This window comes from Rhamphochromis sp. 'chilingali' (assembly GCF_963969265.1).
Source record: "Rhamphochromis sp. 'chilingali' genome assembly, chromosome: 22".
Taxonomy (NCBI): Eukaryota; Metazoa; Chordata; class Actinopteri; order Cichliformes; family Cichlidae; genus Rhamphochromis; species Rhamphochromis sp. 'chilingali'.
In genome coordinates, this window is record NC_137950.1 from 5,802,972 (window position 1) to 5,827,902 (window position 24,931).

At 41.9% G+C, this 24,931-nt stretch overlaps 1 protein-coding gene across 4 annotated transcripts in view; it reads right to left on the reverse strand.

The window, feature by feature from the left end:
- Nucleotides 1-2,280: 2,280 nt before the first annotated feature.
- Nucleotides 2,281-24,931, reverse strand: part of spag9b (sperm associated antigen 9b) — a 37,697-nt gene continuing 15,046 nt past the window's right edge. The window contains exons 3-29 of one of the 4 annotated variants that reach the window (XM_080872948.1): nt 24,271-24,341; nt 23,247-23,344; nt 17,661-17,808; nt 14,017-14,455; nt 13,815-13,908; nt 13,405-13,529; nt 12,814-12,871; nt 11,461-11,613; nt 11,296-11,353; nt 11,034-11,164; nt 10,860-10,916; nt 9,245-9,424; nt 7,956-8,085; nt 7,773-7,862; nt 7,485-7,646; nt 7,106-7,277; nt 6,755-6,955; nt 6,506-6,662; nt 5,563-5,691; nt 5,376-5,456; nt 5,218-5,285; nt 4,986-5,134; nt 4,727-4,898; nt 4,534-4,647; nt 4,179-4,355; nt 2,971-3,102; nt 2,281-2,883 (exon numbers count right to left, since the gene is read on the reverse strand). In XM_080872948.1, the coding sequence (XP_080729074.1) occupies nt 2,780-2,883; nt 2,971-3,102; nt 4,179-4,355; nt 4,534-4,647; nt 4,727-4,898; nt 4,986-5,134; nt 5,218-5,285; nt 5,376-5,456; nt 5,563-5,691; nt 6,506-6,662; nt 6,755-6,955; nt 7,106-7,277; nt 7,485-7,646; nt 7,773-7,862; nt 7,956-8,085; nt 9,245-9,424; nt 10,860-10,916; nt 11,034-11,164; nt 11,296-11,353; nt 11,461-11,613; nt 12,814-12,871; nt 13,405-13,529; nt 13,815-13,908; nt 14,017-14,455; nt 17,661-17,808; nt 23,247-23,344; nt 24,271-24,341 (3,650 nt within the window). In that variant the 3' untranslated portion in view covers nt 2,281-2,779. Of the gene's footprint in view, nt 2,884-2,970; nt 3,103-4,178; nt 4,359-4,533; nt 4,648-4,726; nt 4,899-4,985; nt 5,135-5,217; nt 5,286-5,375; nt 5,457-5,562; nt 5,692-6,505; nt 6,663-6,754; nt 6,956-7,105; nt 7,278-7,484; nt 7,647-7,772; nt 7,863-7,955; nt 8,086-9,244; nt 9,425-10,859; nt 10,917-11,033; nt 11,165-11,295; nt 11,354-11,460; nt 11,614-12,813; nt 12,872-13,404; nt 13,530-13,814; nt 13,909-14,016; nt 14,456-17,660; nt 17,809-23,246; nt 23,345-24,270; nt 24,342-24,931 lie in introns of all 4 variants that reach the window. The other 3 variants (XM_080872946.1, XM_080872947.1, XM_080872945.1) reach the window with 3 other exon arrangements.

Genomic DNA, 24,931 nt, shown 5'->3' on the forward strand with positions numbered 1-24,931 from the left:
GCAGACGTACAAGATATTTGTACTGCAAACATGGAGGAGGAGCCCCTGCTGAGTTAATGAAAGCAGTCGCAGAGGGGAGGGATGACACAGCTGTGTGGAGGAGCTCTGCTGAAGGCTCTACAACAAAGTTTCCTCTGTCGTGCTGTGATGGGATGGAGCCGCCCAATCAGTGCCTCCCAGACTTCAGTTTGACTTCATTTCCCACGCTGGAGGTGGAAACTGATGCGTCTGCTGACAGGCAGCAGGGCTTCTGCTTTCAAACACCCCACGCTCACTCCGCTTCAGAGGTGCATAGCTGAGTAAAGTCATACAATAAACAAAAAACCCAAGCCACATTCATGTTATGTTATATATATATATATATATATATATATATATATATATATATATATATATATATATATATATATATATATATATATATATATATATATATATATATATATATTCATATTCATATTCATATATATTCATATTCATATATATTCATATATATTCATATATATTCATATTCCATGTACAAAGATACAATCTGAATTGCAAAGGCTCAATCATTGTAAATAAATACTGAAATGGCTAAATTGCAATATAATTACTCTTCTCTCCTGGAGAGAAGACGCACAAACACACACACACACCCTCGCAAAACGAGAACAGGCCTCCGCTATAGTGGTTCAATACAAAGAACAAAACAAAAGTGCAGCGTGCTGACACGCAGGCCAGAGACCGTCTCCAGTGGACATCTGACACACTGCACTCAGTGGGGACAGACATGAAAAAGAAACGTTCATATGGAACATGGCAAACGGGGCTTTGCTGCCAGGCTGCGATATTGCTAATTGACACATATGTTCCAGTTTTGACCTCCTATTAAAAAGAAGAATTTTGGGGGGTGGTTGGGGGGACACGGGGTGATAATCCTCAGTGTGGCTTTTTTATCCTCTCAGTTTTAGGTCCAGCAGCACATTCTCTTTTCCCATACCCTAAAAATATTCCCACATATCAAAGTCTAAAAATAGATCTCATCTATACATTAGGAATTCTGTTAGAAAAACTCACACAGTATCTACATGGAGGCAGACTCACATGCTGCAGAAAGGTGCCATCACTTAAACCAGACACAACTATTGTTTTAGCATGTGGAAAACTTTATATTCTTTAACCTTTGGTAACAATCAGAGCATTGTTTTGAGAAAAAAATTAATACTCTGTTACACTCAAAGCCTTTAAATCAGTCCTCACGCATATCAAAGAGCCAAAGGACTCGACCTCATCCTGGATTCAGTACAAGTCTGTGGTGTGTAAACCTAAAGAAAGTCCTTTCTTTAGGTTTATACAGACACAGCAGCTTCTGCTTGTTATGTCATCAAATGTTCTGTGAGTGAGTTAAAATGGTAGCTGCTACTGCAACTCCGTTAGAGCTGCAGTTTGTGCCTCTCATTCATTAACACTGGGTTCAGTCACAGAGCTAAGCATCGGATTTTCAGGAAACACAACAACCCCAACCATGCAGAGTCTAAAGACACGTCCTGGGAGGGGGGAAAAAAATCTCAAAATCAAATTATGTCCCAAGATTCATACAGACGAAGCAGCACTACATGAAGTGCCAGGAAACATTTTCAAGAGGACCATGAATACCTGTGCAAAACGAGACATTTTATAGTTGTTATAGAGCAACATTTGCTGCTGCAAATGCTGCAAACTGCTGCTGCATCTCTAAATTGTGCAGGTGTAACTACAGACACTACAGTAAGACTAATCAAATGCTAGAATTTCACCAAAACCAAAGCAGAAACAGCCTGTACCTCACAGCATGAAATTATTTGTCTGATAAAATTGGAAGGACAAACAGCACAAACATGATGCAGAAGTTCATTTCAGTGACTCGAAATTTGAGAATGTAAAACTCAGCAGCCTGATTGCTCACATTCCTCATTCAGCAGAGTCCAGAATTATAAGTTGCATATTTAAAAAAAACAACAAACAAAGAAACACTGATTGTATGTGTTTGTGTTGAACGGACTAATTAGCTGTACAGGCTTCGAAGTTATTCTCATGGGTGAAGTTGGGAATAATAACATGGAAGTCTGTGGCACCTCTAGTGGCCATTAGAAGAACTACAATCTTTGGTGCTTCCACATGGGCTCTTTTTTTCCAGGGCTCGGTTCTGCAGCGTGGTGCAGATCTGTGGCCTGAATGTAGCGGCAACACACGAGGCACAAACTGGGCTACCATTACTGCAAATTGATTATTAGGATAGATAAACAAAACAGACACAAACCAGCTTGATATGTGGTGTATTGCATTTGACCTAAAGACTTTCAAAAGCAAAGTTATCAAATGAAGGCTTTCCATTTTACACTATTATGTGGCCACTTTCTGTTGTGTCTTCATTGACCGATTTTACATATGCCAAGTCCAGCATGGGCACACAGTAACTGGACTGAATGAAGGGAACCTGGAAATGTCAAATACAACAAATCAAAAGTAATTCTTCTGTCCTCAACAACCGCTTTACATTAAATAATATTTAAAAGAGGCATTATAACAGATTACATTTCAAATCCATGAAATTAAAAAGAAAAAGAAAGAAAACAATAATAAAACAACATGCATCAAGGTTAACGTTGAGGAGGAGCTCAGAGCAGTTTTTGCTTGTTTTACTCTTTCTGTCCAGGACTGAGGAAGAAAAGAAAGTGCTGATTAAACTCGTAGAGAAGCCTCGCCCACCTCGACGACTCCGTGGTTTGAGAGAAAAGGCAAATCAGGCCTCGAGAGCTCAGTCCTGAGTCACCTGCCAAACGATAAGGTGGCTGCGCTCGGCTTTAGGCTGAAGTTTGATGGGGGCGTCCTCCGCCTCCTCCATCTCTCCGTCCTCATCGCCTGCAGACACACAAGTCGTCATGTTCTCCTCTACAACCACTGCGCCGTTACCGCCTGGTCTGTAAGCACGTCATGCAATAAACTCACCCATTCTGAAGTCGATGTAGCCTTCGCCTCCGCTCATCACCAGCATACACTTAGTTCCTTCCTGAGTTGTGGCATCTGCTGCCTTGTCGCCAGCTGCTTCTCCTGCACACGATGCAGATGCAGCTGCGTGACCTGAAAGCACAGAGGGACAAACTCCAGATCGCATCTGCTCAGCCACTTTTTTCTAGTTTTCACATTTAGCCCTTGTTAATTACCAGAATTACACCCAGTCAGATTTCAGCTCACTAGTTAGTCAGCTGTTTGAGAATGACAGGAACTATAACGAAGCATTGCCTTCCCTTTATTACTAGTCAATAAAGGACCGAGTTGTTGTGCTAAAGCATTGGATTTTATGCCTACTCAGTTTTAATGCAGAGTTAAGAAACAAACACGAGCAAGGACCGAAAGCCGAGGTTTGCATCACTTGTTTTGTCATCATTTAATTAGTGCTGTCAGCGTTAATCTCGTTAAAATGACGTTAACGCCATAACTGCATTAACCCGGCAAATCTCCGTTAGCAAGTTAGCGCGGATCGCCCCGTGCGTGGGGCTTCACGGAGCGAACGCGTTAATGAGTTAACCGCGCTAACACGTTGTTGACAGACTGGCTGCGGTCCGTAATGTGAACTTGAACTTGAAGGGAGGCCCCTCAAAGAAAGAGCCGCAGGTGTCGTCACTGGCAGCCGCGACGCGGTAAGGGCCCTTCTGCCTTGTGTTTGGGAGGGATCTAGAGTCCTTTCACTTTTCCTCATTGAATCTTTACAATCTCATACCACAATACTTTCATTTGTTAGATTTTAATGATTAAACTCCCTATATTTTGCTTTTTTCTATATTCTGTAACTATTTTATTGTATCTTTTTCCATCAGGTTTCTGGTCCCTCCTGGTTGTTAGCAGGCTAGATGAGATATATTATCTCCTTGGTCAGTTCTGGGTGTATCCTACTCTGTGAAGTGGAGATTTACTTATTAATTTTCCAGTTTTGGGGGATTAGTTGACTTGCCGCTCTTTCCTCTAACCAAGAACAGCTTTGGAGAAAATGTAACTCTGCAGTAAATAAAGACTGCCGTAATATCACATGTCTATTTAACAACGATTTGACACCATTAATCACATTGTTCAACTAAACTAAACCCTCAGGTTGTGAGTGGTTTAGAGCAGAGGATTTGGGCTTCTGCAGTTTGTTTAGTCCATTTCTGCTTGCTCACCTGGAACAGCTGTGAAGAACTTGACAGCATCACGGTGACCATGGAAAGAGAGCTGAGCGTGAGCCATGGAGCAGTATGGAACAAACGTCCCTGCTGTGACTTTGTCGCCACTGTCGTCACCATAAACACGGACTGCACTTCCTGGTTGGTTACCTGCTGCCTTGGTAACCTTGCTGGCTGCTAATGATCGAGCAGGAGTGAATCAACTATTAAGCAACATAATGTCATTACTACACTGCAACAGCTCATTCAGAGATCACACATAAAGGCAGCAACACATACAGAACAAATAAGCATAACCAAAGTCTCAACTAAGAGGTTAGAAAAGAACTAAACAGATCCAGCTCAGACTCACCCTCTGTCAGAGGAATGGAGATGATAACGCCATTGCCAGTTCCGATCCACAGACGGTTACACGACACCATCAGAGCCGTGATTCTGACAAATGAGAAGCCCAGTTTGCCCGTGCCTGGAACACAGACAAAACTTTTATCTCTGCATTTTCAAAACATGCTGCTGTTGTCAAGACGGACGATTGTAGAACTGACCCAACATTTTGCTGACATAGGGCTCGATGTCGACATCCTGGAGGTGCTGGTAGGTGTGAGCGTGGAACAGCCTGAGGGTGGAGTCGAGTCTGATGGACACCCAGATACCGTCGCCGTCCCAGGCCAGCAGACGTACCTGACTGTCCTTACGAGGGTGGGCATCAAATGATTTCTGCAGTGTACAAAGACATTAGCAGTTTAGACATGAAGCAAAGGGAATATTTCAGAAGTGCTAATCATTACCACGAGGTTACTGTACCTCTATCTTCATGGCTTTAGGTTGCACCACATAGATCTTGTTCCTGAAGCCACACCACACCTTATCATGCACTACTGTCATGCAGCGGATGGAGTGGTGAGGCCTCCCCAAGTCTAACAGATGGTAGTTTGTCAGGTCCCACTGTCCATCTTACAAAATAAACTCAAGTTAGACAGCTGGATAATGTGTACACACGTTAAAGAAGGAAGTGGCAACAGCTCAACTCTCTCACCTACACCTCTGTGGAAAATGGCTAACGTGCCATCAGAGAGGCCGACTAGCACACGCCCTTTCACGTGTCTGTGGGAGGAAATGTGTGAGAATTACATGTTTAAACAGGCAAATAGGAAGGAAATAAACTCCAGCTGCCACCTGTCTGAATGCACTTACACTATGCCGAGCACAGAGTCCTTCAGCTTTATAGAGTGAAGACACTTCTTCCACTGAGCCACGGAGGAGTGCACGTACACACTGGAATCACAGCAGGTGCATCGATTTAGACAGAGGTTTTTTTTCTGTTTTTAAATTCAGTCACTTACAAAAGTGCTGAGTGAAAGAAAAATGAAAAAAATCTCACTATCCATTCTGTGCGCCCAGCCACATAGTGGGAAGAACACTGCTCATTTTCTGAGCCTCTTCTCTCATCAGGTCCTGCTCCTCTGCGCTGGGGTTCAAGCTCACGCCATCCTTCAGCAGATCGCTCTCCCTGCTCGTCAGAGAACACAGTAAATACAGTGTTTACATCAGACGTCTGCACTGGGACACTTTAATCTTATGTGTTTGGACCCGAGTGTCCAAGAAGGACTGATTGTGTGTGTTTGTTGTACTTCAAAAGAGCAAAAAGTCAGTTATCGTCGTTATGCTTGATCACCAAAAGGACAAAGTTTTCTAAATGAGTCCTGTTTGTCGTCTGTCACTGTGAGTCTTAAACTTAAAAAGTGAGTGGATTAGTCACGCCGCTTCAATCAAAAGGAGACAAATAAAAATCTTGGACTGATTTTACCAACTTTCTTTTCAAGGAATAATGGATTAAATGCTTCACTGCGATGCACTGGGGATTAAGATACAGGACTGAGCAAAAGTCTCAAATCGTCCCACATTTCTTTCCCTTTTGCTCTCAAAAAGCAGCCAGATTTCAAAGGGTCCGGAGCAATAGTTCTCCAAGTTTGCTGAAGATCTTTCAAAGTTCTTCTTTGCACATTAGCTGATTAACAAAGGAATAAAGTGCGTGCCGGATATGCAGCCATTAAACATGCAGATCAGACAGTATATAATTCAGTATAGATCACGTTTCAAGGTAAAAGGCACACAGTCGATGAGTGATGCAGAAACAGAGCCTGACCTGAAGCTCTGGTGCACTGCAGTAATCGTTCACTAATGTTTACATGCAGCTCACGATACAGTAAATGGTTTACAGCAAGCTATTGTTGCTGCTCTGTGGTTTGTTTATGGCTCTGAAACAAAGTGAAGCTTTTATTAGCAAGACTGGATCACAACACCACTTTGCCTCTTGATGTTACCTCTGAGAGTAGTTGGCTGGCGTCTCTACTTTGTGCTGTGCTCCCAGTGGATCTGTGAAGACGTGCTCAGTGTAGATTTCCCGCAGGCTTTCTCGTTGGTCAGCAGATTCTGCACTGGTCTCTGTCGCCTCTGTGGCTTCTTCCGCTGGTCTGGATTCTGGGGAAACCAATCATGCAGAAGCACAGTAGTTTTATTTTTGCAAATGTATCAGAAGAAGACTCCTTTGCAGTGATCCCGAAAGCTCTTACCGGCTTCTCCATCTTTTCCTGCTGTCTGAGGAACAGCTGTTACTCCCTCAGCTTCACAGCCCACCACTGTGATGCCTCCCAGCACGCTGTCGCCACCTGTTGAGCTGGTACTGGTTGCTGAAGAGTTGCCATCTCCCACCGGTCCCACCTCAGAGTTTGGAGGCACTTCTTCTCCAGCTGGGTAGTCTGTCTCTCTTGCACCTGAAGAAAATTAATAGAGAAATCGTGCTGTTCTTTATAACTGATGTGCGTTTTCTGCAGGCCAGTGAATGCCAAGTGAGTTATCTCCACAAAAAGGACAAAAGAAAAAACGTCTCCAACTGTGGGATACAAATACACTGATTAACTGACCTGGCACGCTTGCGATGCAGAGGATGTGAGAGTTACAAACAAAGAAGCCCTCCAGGATGTTCCCAGGCTGGTTGGCATCAATGACGACAGCTTTAGTAGTAGACTTGGTGGTGGTGCAAATCCACACGAGTGACGACAACTCCTCCTGGTGCCGCTGCTCTTTCTGCTGGTCCTGGATCCACAAAAACAGAGAAGCGGAAAATAAATTACTTATTAACAAACCTTTAGTTTCCAAAAGACAACAGCAAGACCCATCGGAATTCAAATAAAGATTAATTTGAACAAAGTTACTTTAATAGAATCAAAGAATAAAAAAAAATACAAATTTGGAAATCAGCATTTTAGGTCAAAGATCACATCAAAGTGTGTGCGTATGTACCCTGAGTTCTTGATCCAGCTTATCCAGACTGCTCTGAGATCCAACCTTCTTTTTCGGGCTCTCTGGTCCTGACACGTCACTATAAAACACACTGGCCCCGACTATTGAACCTCCATCTCTGGTTTTACCTCCAGAAAGATTCACACAGGTAGCACACCACAGCTGAAGCACAGACACACAGATACAGCAGTCAGACATATGAATAATAAGCTAATAATTTACACCACACTACTGAGACAAAAGTCTCAAAATGTTCATATTTCCTGTTGTGAACCAAATCTTTAAAACCTTCATAGAAGCATCTTTCTCATCTAGCGGTCTGAGGAAGACAGGAACAGGTAGACTCTTCATCTTGCTCTCTGCCTGACCACCGTTAGCCTGAAAAGCCAAACACACAAACAGTCACTGCATTTAACGCTTTGTTCTAGTGTGAACTTCCCTTTGGTACAATTAATATTCTCCTTTCCTTACTTTGTACTTCTTAGGGAGGCTCCAGCCGTACGCCTGCAGTCTGCCATCCTCCTTCTGGACGTGGGCTTTGACCTGCTGGTATTGAGCCCTCTTCTGTTCTCGCCTGGATACCACACTATCAGCTGGCGCTCTGCGGGACAAAAGAGCCGCTATTAACTCGACTCCATGTTGCATTTCCCCATCTCTCTTCTGCGCTAAACTTTGCTCCTCTTCCCCTGCTTCATACGGCCACAGCCACTGAATGAAGTTCAGAGACAGCGGACAAGAAAAGTCATGAGAAATTATTGAACTCATAGATGACTAAAGGCTAAATAAAAGAAAAGAACATTTTTCATTGATTATTTTTCTTTTTTCCTCTTCAACTGAAGATTTGCCTTCTTTCATGTCAGTAGCCACTATACTACCGCCTCAGCTCCTCTACACAGTTTATGGTTGACTAAAGAAAGGTGACTACAGATCAGGGCATCCGCTTCTCACAACAAACATGCAAACTAAGTCAGACTGAGGTGCAGGTAGGCTGCTATGATTTTGAGCGAGGTACAGGAAACTGCTGAAACACTGATGACTTACTCGTTGATTTAATTACTGATTTGTTGTCCATTGTGTCTTCCTGCACATTCTCAACTTGTCTCACTTCTCCTCAACTCACATGTGTTTCTGTGGCTGCACTGACCAGAGCTCAAATCTTGACAGCCTAAATGTTTAATTTATCAAATGTGTGTTGAAGGGCAGCGAGGTGACGCGGTGGTTAGCAGTGCTGCTTCACAGCAAGAAGGTTCTGGGTTCAGCACCACGTGGCCAGAGCCTTTCTTGCATGTTCTCCTCATGTTCGTGTGGGTTCTTTCCGGGTACTCTGGTTTCCTCCCACAGTCCATAGACATGCAGTTAGTGGGGTTGGGTTAACTGGTGATTCTAAATTAACCATAAGTGTGAATGTGAGTGTGAATGATCGTCTGTCTTTATGTGTTAGCCCTGCGACAGACTGGCGACCTGTCCAGGGTCTACCCCGCCTCTCGCCCTACGACAGCTGGGATAGGCAACCCTGAAGTGGAAGACCATGGATGAATGGAACATTTGAAGTGGGATTTTTATTTCCTAGTGTAAAAGTTCAATAGCAAAGCTAAAACAAGCTGAATACTTTTGGACACTTGGATCAAAGAATTTATCACTGAAGAAAATATTTGGAAAAATTAACAATGAATATGAGTGGGATGTTTGTGATCTTTGGTCAGTGCTCCAAAAGTAATCTCAGGAAACACGACTAACAGTGTGTGTGTTTTCTGACTTACTCCTCATTGAGGAAGTCAAAGGCTTTGCTCTTGTCACTGGGCAGCTGCTGCAGGGTGCTGCTCTTCTTCTTGACGGACGGCTGAATCTGAGAGGTGGGTGCGTTGTACTTGACGTTTACTGGGGCCTCCGCTGCCGGCTTCTTGGCTCCTCCGCCCGACGAGCTGAACAAACGGCTGAAACTGGAGGTGTAAGGGCAGGGAAGTGGAAAGGGAAAAAGGGGGGAAGGAGGGAAACAAAGCAAACAGACAAACATATAGAGGGGCGGACACAAAAGCAGTAGCTCCAGCAACACAGGTAGGGTTTAAGAATAAAAAAGGTTCCTCTCCCAGTGCCAACACGCCATGCTAGCTTTCATTCAAACCAGGGAATTAATTCGTCTTCTAAACAGAAAAGCATCAGAGCACCTGTAAATCCAGAATGCTGGAGAGCAGGGAGTGCGGGGTTAATACTGAGCACCGACTAGGATGTTAGTCAACACAGAGCAGAACAGGCCTGACCAAAAACAACTTCACATTCCCACAACTCCTCTACAGTAAGCAAACAAGCTTTTTAGCTATCTACATACAGCAATACATTTTTACCATTTTTCTAATTAACATAAGAAAATATCTGTCAATTAAAGTGGACCAATTATGCTTTTCCTTAGTGTATATATGATATATATAATTAATGAATGTGCAAGCAAATCCTCTGAGGCTGAAGCTGAGGCCTCCCACTGCTCTAAATTCTTCCTTTCAGACTGTTTTCTTTTCTACTTTTGGACTTTTGTCAGAGAGACTGGAAAACCCTAATATGGTCATCTCTGGAAAACTGCCCACTGTGAGCACACCAGCTCCAACTGCTATTTATATCCTTTGTCTGTAAGGGACAGCCAATCAGGAGAAAGCTGGCTTAAATGGATGGAGAAGGGAGCTAAAAGTGCTCGTTACACACAGTGGCACAGTACCAGATAAATAAGAATCGCTTTAAACTGTAAATCATGCAAAGCTACTTTAATTTTTTATTTTTTAAATGTGGTGTTAGATTCTATTAAATCTATTATATCTTTAACTGTTTCAACCAAAACACTCCACCCATATTTCTGAGTTCCCTCCCCACTCTACACCAACCCTCCCAACACACCTCCTGCACACAGACGTCACAACATCAGGCAGAATAGAGGGACACACAGGAAAAAGGCAGAGATGCACATTTGTCAGATACGGTTTTATAAGTGCAGTTATTCCAGTCCCAAAGAACTGCTTCAAATAGTGCCCAGCCTCAAACCAAACTCAATCCTTATGGACTCTAACAAAGGAGAAGAACAGCAGCCTCGGAAGCTTCTGAGGTTGATTTTTACAACCAGTTTTAAAACGTAATCAAGAATCTACGACTGGTCTGAGAACTGAAAGCAGAGGCACTGCTCTCTGGATTCCTCTCCTCTGTTAGGGGTTTGTTATAAGATGAGAGCTTCAATGGTCAGTTATGTTTATCATGTCAGATTTACCTACATCCTGGAGAAACCATTCAAACATGGAATACAGAAGAAGAGCAATAAATATCAACAATCATGGTAGTTGTGATTTAAGTCCTCAAGTTAAAAAAAAACAAAAACATAAAAACACTTGAGCTTACAACTGCCAGAGGCTGGACTTCTTTTTCTCTGGAAGAGTTGGGTTCTCCTTTGAAGCCCTGAAAGAAAAAAAACAAACAAAAAATTCTAACAATTTCTAACAAACTTTCTGTCTTAGCATATATTTTACTGTGTGCAGAAGAACATTTATATATGGACTCAGATGATCATGTTACCGGATCATCTCCGTCCATCTGACGGCCTCCTGCAGCTCCATGAGTCTCTCCTTGTACTGGTTCCTCTCCATCAGCACTCTGGCCATCTCCACCCTGGTGAAGCGCTTCCTCTGTGCTGTAGGCACATCACTCTGCAGGCAGGAGACCAATCTTTACTTAAAGATAACCGATACTTATAGCAAGTCAAATACCTCGACATTCTACGCTGCTCAGACTTATATACGAATGCAACAAGCAGAAATAACAAGCGCCAAGGACTCACATCATCCTCATTGTCATTCTTGACCTTCTGTTTGGCTTCGTCCAGCTCTGCTCGAACTCTGCGACAGAGTAACAAAGTACACACTCAGTCTGTCAGAACTGTAAAAGTGCAGACCCTCGACTGGTGGGCAATTCATTTATACATTGTGTTTTGAAGCCGACTCACTTTTTAAGTTCTTCCTCTAATTCTTTGTTTTTTTCCTCCAGTTTGGTCTTAGCATGTGTGACAGCATTCAGCTCTCCTTGCAGTACCTCCTTCTCACACGACAGCTCATCCACACGAGATATCAGGTCATTCTTCACCACATTCAAAGCATTTCTGAAAAGTAATACATATGCAGAAAAACACACAATCTGCTGTAATATCAATTTTAAACACAAGGGGGCACCATTACTCTGTTCCTCAATATTGGTTATTTCTATATTCATTTATCCATAAACTGACCAATTTTAACTCTGTGGTAAAAGTCTATCAAGTAGAGTCAAAAAATGCCCAGCTGGTTATTTTAAAGGTGGAAACATGACTCCACCCATCAGCCATTTTTAAAATGAAGTAAAGTGGAATTTATGGTCCCGCATACGTGTCCATCCGTATACTCTTTTCGGTTGGAGAGAGTGCAGGAGAGAGATCCTGACTGCCGCTGGAAGGCAGATGATGAATCATGTATGCATCTGTCAAATGCTAACTGGTGCCAAAGTAGAGCAGGGAGTAATAGCACAGTTCATCGGGAATGGGAGAAACACGTACCTCAAAGATCCAAAAATAAAGCATGAAAAGCAGAGACAGTGGCTGCAGAGGACGATTTTCATTGTTTTTAACACTTTCAGCTGTTGCTCTGCTGCTGTTTCACTTCAGTGCTTTGCATGTTACAACTCCGCTCTTTTTTGCAGGTGGCTCACGGACCAACAATAACACGAGCAAGAAAAGCCCACAGACCAGCTGTAACCAAACCATAACTCACTGCAGACAGACAGGCGGACAGCGAACACACTCTCTGCATGACCATAAATTCATCTGCAGCCACATTGTGCCTCCTGGTGCACGCACAGTGACATATTGGACCACAGATTTATTAACAGCTTGTGACAAAATAAGACCCTCTTATGTCTTTAGAAATAAATAAATACTTATCTGGCTTTAACTAGCGAGGCACAGTGTCAGTTTATGACATGTCTGTACTCACTGGTGTCAGAAGCTGTGAGTACAAAAGGTCCAAACTGTGGGCTGTAACTGAGTCCTCACACTGTATTATAACTGCACTGTTGTAGGCTCATTAGTGCTTCTAAATTAACCGCAGGTTTGAGTGTGAGTGATTGTCTGTCTGCAGACAACCACAGCGGCTCACCTGTCCAGGCGCCTCTCGCCCTGTGGCAGCTGGCAGGTTTGCAGCACTCTGGGATACACTTATTTCTGCTGCTCTTAATAGTCTGCATTGGTTACCATTGAAATAAAATACTTGTGTACTAAACTGGCACAGCTTGAACAGCTCGCCTCCAAAACTTTTCAGTGATTACTCACTTGGTCTCTAGCAGCTGGGTGTTCTCATGGATAAGGTGTTCAACTTCTCGCCCCATACCTGAAAATGATCAGAGACCGATATTAAATCAAAATATCAATCAAAATCTTACTGACACCTATTTTTTTTATTCTATATTGTTTAGTATTTTTAAGTTCTTACATGTGTATGTCTATCCTACACACTAACTCTCTCAGTCTTACCTAAAAAGTTGTAGTCTGAGAGTCATGCAAAGGGGAATAAGAAAGCGCTTTATGAGACTCTGCAAGTAGGTTAAGTGCTCTCGTTTTAACACGTCTAATTTATAACATCACGGCTCTTCACAGCACAGCAGAGGCACTATAATTTACTCAGCCTATCCAGGAAAGAAACGTCACAGAGGGGACACATTATACACACAAATGAGGAAATCGATGAGCTAGTTAATAGAGAGAGAAATTCACTGACACACACCAGAAAACTCATCTGTATAGATGATAATGCCCGACAGCCAAAGAAAAGACAATTCAGAGAATACGAGAGGAGGGTAAAATTGGTAGTAAAATTAAAGACTGAGGCTACATCGTTACTCCTGACAGAGTGAGACTTCTTACCCAGCAGGTCAGCTCCTTCATCCACATCTCCTATGAGGTCATTTCCTGCAGACGACAGCTCCTCAAACAGAGAGTCGGTGTTGCGGTCGAATGCTAGATTCTCTACGCCACCTTTAGTTGGTGTGCTGAAAGGACAGGTGGGACACAGAGGAAAGGGAGAAAAGGATTATTATCATGAAGAAGAATGCGTGATTTTGCAATACTTTAGCACTTTTATCAGCAATAAAGCGGACTGATAAGGTGAGGCTCATTAGCGAGGTTACAATGAATATGATGGACATGAGTGTAATTGTATATATATATTTTAATAGTTATGTAAAAGCTCACAGATAAACTGATGAATACATATAACTTCATATTATTCATTGATAAACATAATTATTGCTTATGCTCTTAGGTTACTGCTGTACCTTGTTCCTCTGCAGCCAGCGAGGTCCATGTCCAGCTCAGGGGTGGACTCTATGATAGCCTGCACCTCAGACTTCTCCAGGCTATCTGCTCCATCTATAACCAGCACAGATTTAATACTGGCACAGTCTTAACTGAGAACAATTACAAGGGAGTGCAGTCATGTTACCGCAACAGAGAAGCTGTGATAAGAGAAGCACTGACCATCCTCTTTAAGAGGTGTAGTATCAGACTCAGGACCCTTCTGCTGTCCTTCCTGCACCGCTGCTATGTTCTTATTGCTCTCTGGCTTTCCACTGCTCCGGTCCAGGTTTTTGTTGTGGCCATCTGAAGTTTCCTGGTCCTTTAAGGGGGTGTCCACAGACTCCATGGCAACATCAGAAGCAGACCCTCTCCCAAGACTAGACATGGGACTCATGCCAGTGGAACCACCATCAAAAGGAGACAGTGGTGTGGTGGACTGAGAATTATTGCTGTAGTTAGATGTGGGGGTGTTTGATTTAGAGGCACCCCCCAGCGAGGGAGTGGTGGATTTGGACCCTCCATCTTGTAAAGACACAGGTGTTCCGTTTTTAGAGACGCTTCCCTGGTTGGTTTGCGTGTTGGACCTGGAACTCCCACAGTTCAGTTGGGACAGTTCATCCTTAAGGTGAAGGAGGAAAACAGCAATCAGAAGATACGAGGTAGCAAAAAATAAAACTATGAGCCTCAGGAAGTCTTTAAAACTTTAAAATTCACTCCTTATCAATTGTAAAAAGTAGGTTATGTGCACCTCACTGCATTCATAACAAAGCCAAGCAAAGTTCACATAAAAATGACTGTCATTCAATTGTAGTTCCACTAGGACATCATCAGTAAGGAGAATCTACATTTCCTCCATTCAAACAGAACATTATGTGTTAACCATGTTAAAATGGGAACATTTTACCATGCAGCTAAACACACGGATACACACAAAAACCCAACCCAGAATGCAACATGCTAAACAAACCCTTTATTCAATTAAAGCTAAAATATTACAAAACCATAGATGAACAAGGCATCAAATAGTGTCTAAAAAACAAGAAGAGTAAGATTATGGAGTGGCCGAGCCAGTTTCCAGACCTCAATCCTGCCATAAAAATCTGTGGACGGAGCTGAAGCTTCGAGTCGCCAAGCAGCAGATTTAAAGAGTTTCTGTAAAGACGAGTGGGCCAAACTCGTTACGGAGATGTGCGAAAACCTGGTGACCAACTACAAGAAATGTCTTACTGTTCAAAGTGCACGCCAAACAGGATTTCTCCACCAAGTACTGTCATGTTTTGCTTTGGGATTAAATACTTATTTCACTTAATGACATGCAAATCTTTTTATGACTTGTGTAATTTGATTTTGGGGTTTGTTTGTTTTTTATTTGTGGTTCATGTTCTCTCTCTTTCTCACGCTCCATTAAAATGAAATTAACAGAAAAACAGACTTTAAGTGAACATACTTACAAATTCAGCAGGATAGCAAATAATTATTTCCCCCACTGTACTTCACTAGGCTTGTACTGCAAATACGCCAAACTACTTTTTTCCTCTGTATTATGACTGTGCTCCAAGTGTCGTTGAAACTACTCCATCCTGCAGTTTTCATCATCTTGTTTGATGTCATCTTTACTAAAAACCAAAAATGTATCTCAATGACAGAAAACACATTTTTATTTTGGCACAAGCTGCTCGAGCTTTCCAGTCGAAACTGTGCCCGACATGGGCAGGATTATTCCGATATAAGAAATAAGAAACGTCACTTTTGACTGATTTTCAGTTACTTATCTGACCTCACCTCCGACAGGCTTCAGTTTACACTGTATATTCCGCTACAAGGCATTTTTTGCTGCTGTAATTACTAAAAGTCTATAAAGGACATCAATCCAAGTTTAGTGGATGCCGCATGTAGTTATCTGCTAATTAACTGGATCACTTGATTACCAGCTTCTTGATCAGTTTTCTAGGATCCTCAATGCCAGGAGTGGTGCACTGTTACAGGTCTGGTGCAGAGTCCATTCCGCCTCAAAGAATCATTCCACATTTAAACAGGTTTAAGTTTCCCTCAATCTGGGATGCAGGCCCCAAACAGCTCAACTTCACAAATCTTTTAAAATGTCATTAAACCTGAATTATTGTTTCTAGTTCATTTAATAAAAAAAGAGGCAAAGAGGCACTTCCCCTTCTGATACTGCTAAAACACTCTGTTGCTAGGCAAGCATCGTGCATTATCACTGGGACAAAGTATTTTTAGTTTTTAGCATGAGCAAATATTAAAACACACAAACACACACAGTGCAAAACCTGCAAACCACCTAAGACAGGTGGTTTGCAGGCACAGAACTACATTAGCCTGGTAGATGCACAGGCTATAGTTTCTACCTGGTCCTGATCAACATCCACATTGGGAACATTCTGTGGTGAACTTTCACCTTCCACTGTGACTGGAGAAAACAGTTCTTCAAGCTGAGAAACATTGGAAATGAATTATTCACTAAACACACTATGTAGTTTTACTGCTATATAGTGGCCACGCTAATGTGAAACCACTCTAAGGAAGATGAAAAGCTCAAAAGCCAACAACAGGAAAAGTGTGGGAAAGGCCTGAACTTATGAAACATAGCAGTGAGTCCTGTTCAAGGCTTCCTTTGGCAGTAAAGGTCACCGCTTTGCCGAAATCTCTCTATAAAAGTCAATCAAATCAAAACTTTCAAGTATTACGTTCGTCCTCTAAAGTTCACGAGCACTTAGCAGAGGCATTTCGATTTTCTAAGCCTCAATTGTTTTGATCCTCTAATGCCGGAGACCTCTATCCCATAAATAGGACAGTGCTGATGCAAAAGAATCAATCAGGACAATAACGCCATCATCCAGATCCCTCTGTCATCTTGACAAACACAAAAGGAATAAAGAGGCGTTCGCAGACAGTATTAGAGAATTAAATTATATCCATGCTACAGTTTCCTCTAACATAATCCCTCTTCCCTCTCCGAGTCCACCTATTCTCCTCCCTCTGCACCGGTGGGAGTATTTCCTTTCAGGTTACTAGTCTGCACAATGGCGTCACTCCATTGTTGCTATAGTTACACTGTACAGCCAATTGGGGGAGAACAGTGCTCAACTGTTGCCTGTGGCTCTTTCCTAAGCTTCCAAAAAAACATCTGCACACAAACACATACAAGCTGCTGAACGCGGCGGGAGAATGGGATCATTAACTAAATCTTCTGAAAAGGTCAACTAAGAGGACCAAACACAAAGGCGCTGCTGTGCAGCTGGACTAAGAGTGAAGTGTAAAACCGTGTCATTGTGTAAAAGCTAAGTTGGAAAAAGGATACACTGGGATATACCAGCATTGCAAAACTTTGATAACTGAATGTTATTTCACTTTCACACTCTTAAAATGTCCTCTTGACCCAGTACTAGTGTAATAACTACAAATGAATACTTATTAGATGCTCATAAATATTCATGATGGAGCTTTGCTGGAAGCATGGTTACCAACAGCAACAATGTGAAGACACACTGTCCTTTCTACCCTCCCCTGAGGTTAAAGGCAGGCCCCCGAATGGTACCACTTTCCCTGTTTCCTGGGCTCCACGCCACCCCATCTCGCTCTCTCTCGCACGCGCTGTTAAAAATTCTGGGCACACTGAACAACCCTTTCTCTCTAGATGGATGCTTTCGATTTAGCTTCACAAACTCTTAAGCGAACACGAGATGATGTCATGGATCTGATCCGTGGGAAGCTTGCTAACTTTACACTTTGGAATTGTTGATATGAAGAGAAGTCTTTCTTTGGAATGAATTAACAGTGCAAACAGTGACCTGCCTACGTCATACCTTGAGGCTGGTGTTAGACCGTGGATGGCTAAGGTTGTTGAATCTCCATGGTTCAGATGGGGTGTCCACGGGTTCTCTGTGGAGGTCAGGGGTCATGCCTTCAGCTGCAGGAAGTTGGAACAGGCCCATGGAGACTGGACGCTCCTTCCTGGAGACGGAGAGACGCAGAAAGAGGGATAACTCAAACGTGATGAGAACAACTTAGGAAGGAGTGAACGATTTTCTAAGGGGCTGGTCTGTTAATGTTTTACAATTAGCCATGCCAACGTTAAAAATCCCAACTGAAAATGTGAAAATCATCCAAACACTTTCATTAAAACACTGAAACAAGATGTAAATGAATAATTTCCTTCAATACATAAAAGGTAGAAAAGATGTTCAGAATAAAAAAAAAATTAAAGGAATGAGACATATTTTTCAAATACCAGCAGTTTGTTTTTATTTGTTCAAATACTAAATATTTAAACAAAGCCTTTCATAGTAGAAAATGAAAGCTCTTTATTTCTTACTGGAAATTAACTGCTGCAGCATACCTACCTACATATGTCCTCAGAGACTTATGTGAGCTGGTCTCTGAGGTCAATCTTTAGCTACGTCCACATTAATCATTTTAATTTTCAAAGGCATAACCTTTGCACAAAAACAATAGTGCCGCATTATCGGAACAATAAAACTCCGGGTCTACGTTTTAGTCTCGCTGCTCAGCATGTGAGGCTTTAAAAACAAAGCCACATACACTGACGTTAGCTGCCACATGGGTACTGTGGGTCACTCCCACAGACTGTATAAAAAAAATATCTTCCGAGTTTAAAAAGTAAAGTGTTTTAAGCCTGCATTCTTTCTACTGACCACAACAGCAACACCTGCAGTTACAAATATACTTCCAAGCTCTACAGAAAGGCCATTGGTCATTCCCATAGCAAAGAATTATCCATGCACACGTTTGTCTTGGCAATCACAAGTTGTAAGCTAATAATTATTTAGTAGTTGGTCTTAAACTACAGCATTAATTAATTAAAACTAAAATTCTGACCTGATTATAGTGCTCATAAAGAAAAAGGTGAAGGTATCACTAAAGTTAACAACTTATCCCAAGAATATTATTCCCTTGGCAAGTGACTGACAAGGTCTGTATGATAGATAGAGGATTTTACGCTTTGTGCAAATCCACCTTGAATTGGCTTAGTAAGTTCATCATGACTGAATTTGATAAGCTCCATGAATATCTATACCAAATTTTACAATGTTTAATCCATTAGTTGCTGAGATATTGTAGTCACACTGCTAGCAGAGCTAAAGATTACATTTATTTTGCAGCAGAGGTCTTAATTAAAAAGGAACCACAGAAAAATGCAGGACGTGTACATTAATGAGTGTAGTTTATGTGATACTATACAAACCATGGGTTCTTACTGAATTTAATCCTTTTTGTTCTGTTTTGTTAAACAGTTACTGTTATACTCCCCCAAAAAATCTTCCATTTAATTTGATCTTGCTAAATTAAATGGACATTTTCCAGTGCAGTGAAAGCAGATCATCATGATGTAATCAGTTAGACAAAACAACACAAAGTGTGTGACAAAACTGAATGGGGATTTCACAGAGAGGTGTTGTAGCAAAGACTCCCTTGGCACTGAAGTGGTGGGAGGAGAAAAATAACTTGTTGCCTCATAAACTCAATTAGCTCCCAACTACTAGGCTCAGGCAAGTCACACAAAACCAACTTTACCAGCCTCTATCAGAGAAAAGGTGCATTTTGTGATCTGTGTTATTAATGTACAGCTTAGGAAGAAATCATCTTCAGCTTCAATAAATAAACTCTGGCAGCTCAGCTGCCTGGAAGTGATGCACACAAACTTTGACAACAACTGTAACACAGCGTTCTCCACTGCATCGAGCTAATACACACAAGCAGCTTTTCACACTACAGTGACCAAAAAAAACAAAAAAACAACTGTTGTAGAGTGAAGAGAACAATGGCTGCCATGGGGAATAAAGCAGCCGGCAAGCAGCGATTAAAAGCAGCCCTAAAAAAACAATAGACACAGCAGTCACACGCAGGCCCACTGATGGTGAGCGGCACTCGTTTTTGTTTTTTGAAACATAACAGGGGGAAAAATATATTTTACATGTTAAGCTTACCAGCGCCAGTTTTCAGTTTTACTTTCAAAAGATGGTTATTATCAACCGGTACACCCACCAAAACCACCAATTTCAAAAGTGAAATTGGGAAAGATGATTTAGTCAAGATATGACTCATGCCACTCACATCCCTCTCTCTCTTTTGACCTACTTTTAGAGTGCAGTCTGATAGTGTCAGACAAACGCACCCACATGGCAGCAACACTACAAGGTTTCAAAGACTCTGTAACTGCAATTACTGATTTCACATAACTACGCAACTCACATAACACAAACAAACATATTTTGTACCTGCTGGGTCTGGGTAAGGAGGGTAAGGAAGGCAGGGCAGGTAAGCCTCCGGTAGAAACAGAGTAGTGAACCAGCAGCAGCACTGATAGAGAGACTAGCACAGCAGAATTGATGACCACCGCTCCCCCTACAAAGCCAAAAACAAACAGCAGCATACACCCGGGGCTCATGGCCCCCCCCAAATCATGGCCCCTCGCCGGAGACAGGTAACCGCACTCTGCTGTTTTCGGTTTTACTACTGCGGGTACATCTACGGCAGAAGTCAAAGATGTTGTATCCTCCTAGGTCAAAGTCCCCAATGAGTGCAGAGCTGTGGGCTCTGCAGCTCAGTGCTGAGGCACCAAGAGACAGTGGGAGCAGGTCAGAAGCGCAGCAATGTGTCAGCAACAATCACAACAACAGTAATCCTGGTGGCTTCAGCACCAGTCAGAGATTAGAGCAGCGCGGCAGATGATCCGGAGCAGAGAGAGACTGGTAGCTTCAGCTCTCGTTTCACTGTACTCCACTGGAAGGTGATTGTTTTTCTTGCTCCTTTCCTCTTCCTATCCTCTGCCGAGATGCCACACGGCAGCCACTGTGCAGTCTAGAACACTCTGACGCTTTCCCTCTCTCCGTGCGATAGCACCCACTACCACCCCTCCCTCTCAGTCTCTCTCTCCATCTCCCTCTCCCTTTTGGATGCTGAGGCAGCTCGTTCCATATGCCTCTTCTCAGGCTGCAGCTTACTGGCTGCATAATGAGGAGACTGATCAAAACGAGCGTGTGTGTGTGTGAGAGAGAGAGAGAGAGAGAGAGAGAGAGAGAGAGAGAGAGAGAGAGAGAGAGAGAGAGAGAGAGAGAGAGAGAGAGAGAGAGAGAGAGAGAGAGAGAGAGAGAGAGAGAGAGTGCGTGCATCTGCATGCGAGGGTGTGAGTGAGAAACTGCATTCACTGAATGCATCAGGTATCTAATGTTAAATTTTGTCAACAGTAAAAAATGCTGGACGAAAAAAAAAAATATGGGGGGGGGGGGCCTTCAGTTTAGCTCAGTGGGTGTTCAGGTGACTACAGGCTGTGTGGCCACAAAGCAGCAGCCCAGGTTTGAGTCCAAAGTTCAAGTCCAAGTTATAATAAAATTAGATTACTACATTTAGATTATATATGTAAGCTCAGTATAGCAATCTGTATGCATCTGTGCCTGGAACGTGTTGCATGTTCAGTTATTTGAGCACAGCCATGTTAGGTTGAGCTAAACGCTAATGTCACAAGGCTAACATGCTTCATGCTGATGTTGTAGGCATCTTATTCTGCTCATTTTCAGCTCAATAGTTTAAGTCCTGGACTCCGCTAGAGCAGCTTTGTGTGATTAGCTCTTCATAATAATCCTTATTGTATATATGCCCCTTCACTTTAAGCCAACTGCTCTCTGATTGGCTGCCCTTTGTAAAGAGAAAGTTTGAACAGGAGGTGGGTGGGGCTTCTGGACAGAGATGTGTGCACGAGCTGCCCAGATTAACCCTTTATCTCTTGAAAAGCTACTAGCTGTAACCTTTGAGGCTCTTTTCTGAAATGAGCAGCCTCTGCCTATGCAGCTACCCTTGATTCTATTCAAATGGTCATCAAAGTTTTTATTGATATACACTGAGGTGTCAAAACCATCATTAAGGGTACAAGTGAGGCTGTCATTTGACAACTTCCCCTGTACTCTTAATGATGAGCACAGTAATATCTGTTGTGTTATAAATAACATCATACAAAGTCAAGAAAAGAGGGAAAAAAACTAATTTAGCGGATAATTTAGCACTCCACCTCCCACAATGGTGGGTCGAAAGTAGTGTTTCAACTTTTATGGCTACACTTTTCAAATTTTGACGCAGATGTTTGTAGATCAAAATGCAAAGCTGGTTATGGAAACACGTCTAATCTGAGGAAATATCTGGACAACCAAACACTTGTCAAAGTTGAATGTACCACATCTGACAGCATGAATGTCAAATTCACAGAAGGACTAAAGGCTAAATTTTGCACTTATTTGAGGATGATGGTGATGATGAAGCTTTTAGAGAGGCAGCGATAGCTTCCAATCCTGTAGCGGGATAAGTTATCACAGGAATTGGACTGTTTACTGCTTGTAAATGTTTTAACTTAACAGTTAACAGCATGGACTCACCATGTTTACAGCATGTTGTAAGTGCAAGGAAGACTCTCTGCTGGGTAAAAAAAAAATCATCTTAAATGTGCAAATTGTTAAGCTGGACCTTACTAACATGAAGCTGTAAAGTTACAGCAGCACAAACTGTGCACTCCCACTGTTTGAGATGATGATGCAGAAAATATAAATGCTGTTGTACTTGGTTCCAAGTCTCTTTTACATCACTGGAATAACAGCGCGCACACACACACACAATACTTGTCCAATACATAAAATACATTTTACATTTCCACATCTTTAGTGGGCTGTGTGACTGTAACCTTCACCGTTTTTAATGAATCCAGTTTAAAGTGTCAGAACTCTCATGTACGCCTTTCACCTGAGAAATAAACAGCAGCGCCGAGAACACACTCAGCGTTAAAATAGTAAGCTGCTATTTCACTGCTCATGTTCACTGCTAAACACCAATATTAACTAATCTCAATGACTTCTTGTCTGTTTTGCAACAGTGCTGCTGTGTCGTAATACGGTTATTTTTTTAAAATAGATTTTATAGAAAATGTTAAAAATAAATAAATAAATAAAAAAAAAATCACAATTTCATCAGCATCACCTTGTTACAACATGTGTGGCTCGAGTAGGCAACACTCCTAATGATCATTTTGCAGAGTAATAGGAGGCATTCATTGCCCATTTGTGGGTGAGCACGTGCAGAGCCCAAAGCAGAAAGCCCGGGTTAACAGAGAAAGTTGGTAATCATCACCGTGACACCAATTATCTCCTACTGGGATTTTGGGGGTTTTTTTAAGCCTGACTGTTTGAACTTCCTTTTTATTACATCCCTGTGGTAAAGAAGGTAAAAAGTTTTCAATAAATAAAAAGTCTCAAATGTGAAATATGGACTCTCAGGTACCTGTGCTGGTTCAGATATTGAAGGTACCCAACTGTCTCCAACTATAATATGAAACAAGAAAAGAAAAGAGGAGAAAAAAAAAAAAAAGAAAAACAGTGCGGTTGTCTAACCGTGTCCTGACTGATGTTCCTGTATCTGAGGGCTCTGCTGTCATCGCTGCATGTTGGTGTTTAGTCCGCTCCAGATGCTCCATGTAGCTGTGGATCATCTAAAAGATATACAAGCGAGACGATCGTTAGGACATGAAGTGATCTCACTGATACAAACTGCACTAATGAATATGAAGTGCTTTGGGTCCACAGCTGTGACAGTCAGCCTTACAAAGAACCATGTTGATGCAGTGTGTAGGTGACAGCCTTCATTAGGCTTTCATCTCCCCTGTTCAACATTATTCAGATTAGCAGTTGGCTGCTGAGGCCTCAGAGGTTTATTTGGACATAGAGGCAACAGTTAGTGATAAATAATGAACAACAGACAGGGACAGACTGAAGGCTCAGCAAAAACCTCATTTACAGTCAGATTCTTCATGTTTAAAATCATTCTTTTTCTTCTTTTCCTCAACAATTTGTTGTTACATTTGTTTTTCCATTTAAGACTCAAACTGATTCTTGATGGTCTCCTGAAAAAAAAGAAAAGGCTCGACTTTTGATGTGCAGTTACTTATGATCCATTACTTATCACGGTGTTTGAAAACACTCCACTGTGTGGTCACAGGTAAGTCCTCCCCACACATGAATGCACATGAATAACCTTATAAACTTGAATATGCAGGTAAAGAACAGCATATGTTAAATGTACACACAGACATACACATTAGTTCAGTGAAACATTCTGTCATGCTGAGATTATAACCTGTTACTTTTGATGTTTTTTGGGATAATGAGACATATTTAATATCATTACACTGCAAAATAATCTGATCTTAAAAATGACTAAAATACAGAAAACAGCTATCAACCAATCAAATCTTAAGGATATGGAAACCATATGGAGTTTCTTGGCTGCTTATCCCAGCACGTTTTCACTTATTCTTTATTTATATGCTGTGCAAGTTATAAAAATAATAATATTACAGATTTTTTCCCCACAGCTTACTGTAAAAGCATCCATACAAACATCTCCTCACACTCTTACCTCAGTGTGTCTCTGATGAAGGGCATTGTACTCTTTTTTGAGCTCTGCTTCTCTCTCCTCCAATCTGCTAACTGGATAAGAAACAAAGTTCATATAATGAAAACAGGAACAGGACTAGAACCAATTTTACTGAAAATACTGAAAGACTAGACTCTATGAGAGTGGAAAATCCAATGTTTTTACATGTTATGTCACTGAGCATGATACAGTTATCTGCTGCAGTAATATCTCAGAGCCAGAAGAGGGCTGCCATGCACCAACAAAATCCTCCCGAGTGCCACCAAAGAACTGGGGGCAGATGTACCCACAGCTCTGAATACCCAACATCAAGTCCAAAAGGCATCCTTTTTGCTTTTCCACTACTAAAAATAATAATGAAATTAATAAAAATAAAAAAATCATCATCACTCTGAATGTGTATCTCCTGCATGTTGAGTAGCTCAGTTGGATAAAAGACAAATGCTGCTGATTCCAGCTGTTTGTAGTTTTATTTCATTTTTTTTTTTTGGAGTCTTTCTTCTGAGTTTTTACTACAGGGCTGATCTAACAGCAAATGACACTGTAATCCTTAGAGTTGAGCTTTCAGGCACAGTCACAGTTTAGAAGCTGGAATAAGTTTTCAATGTAACTCATAGAAATTAATAAACTTTACGTATAAGCC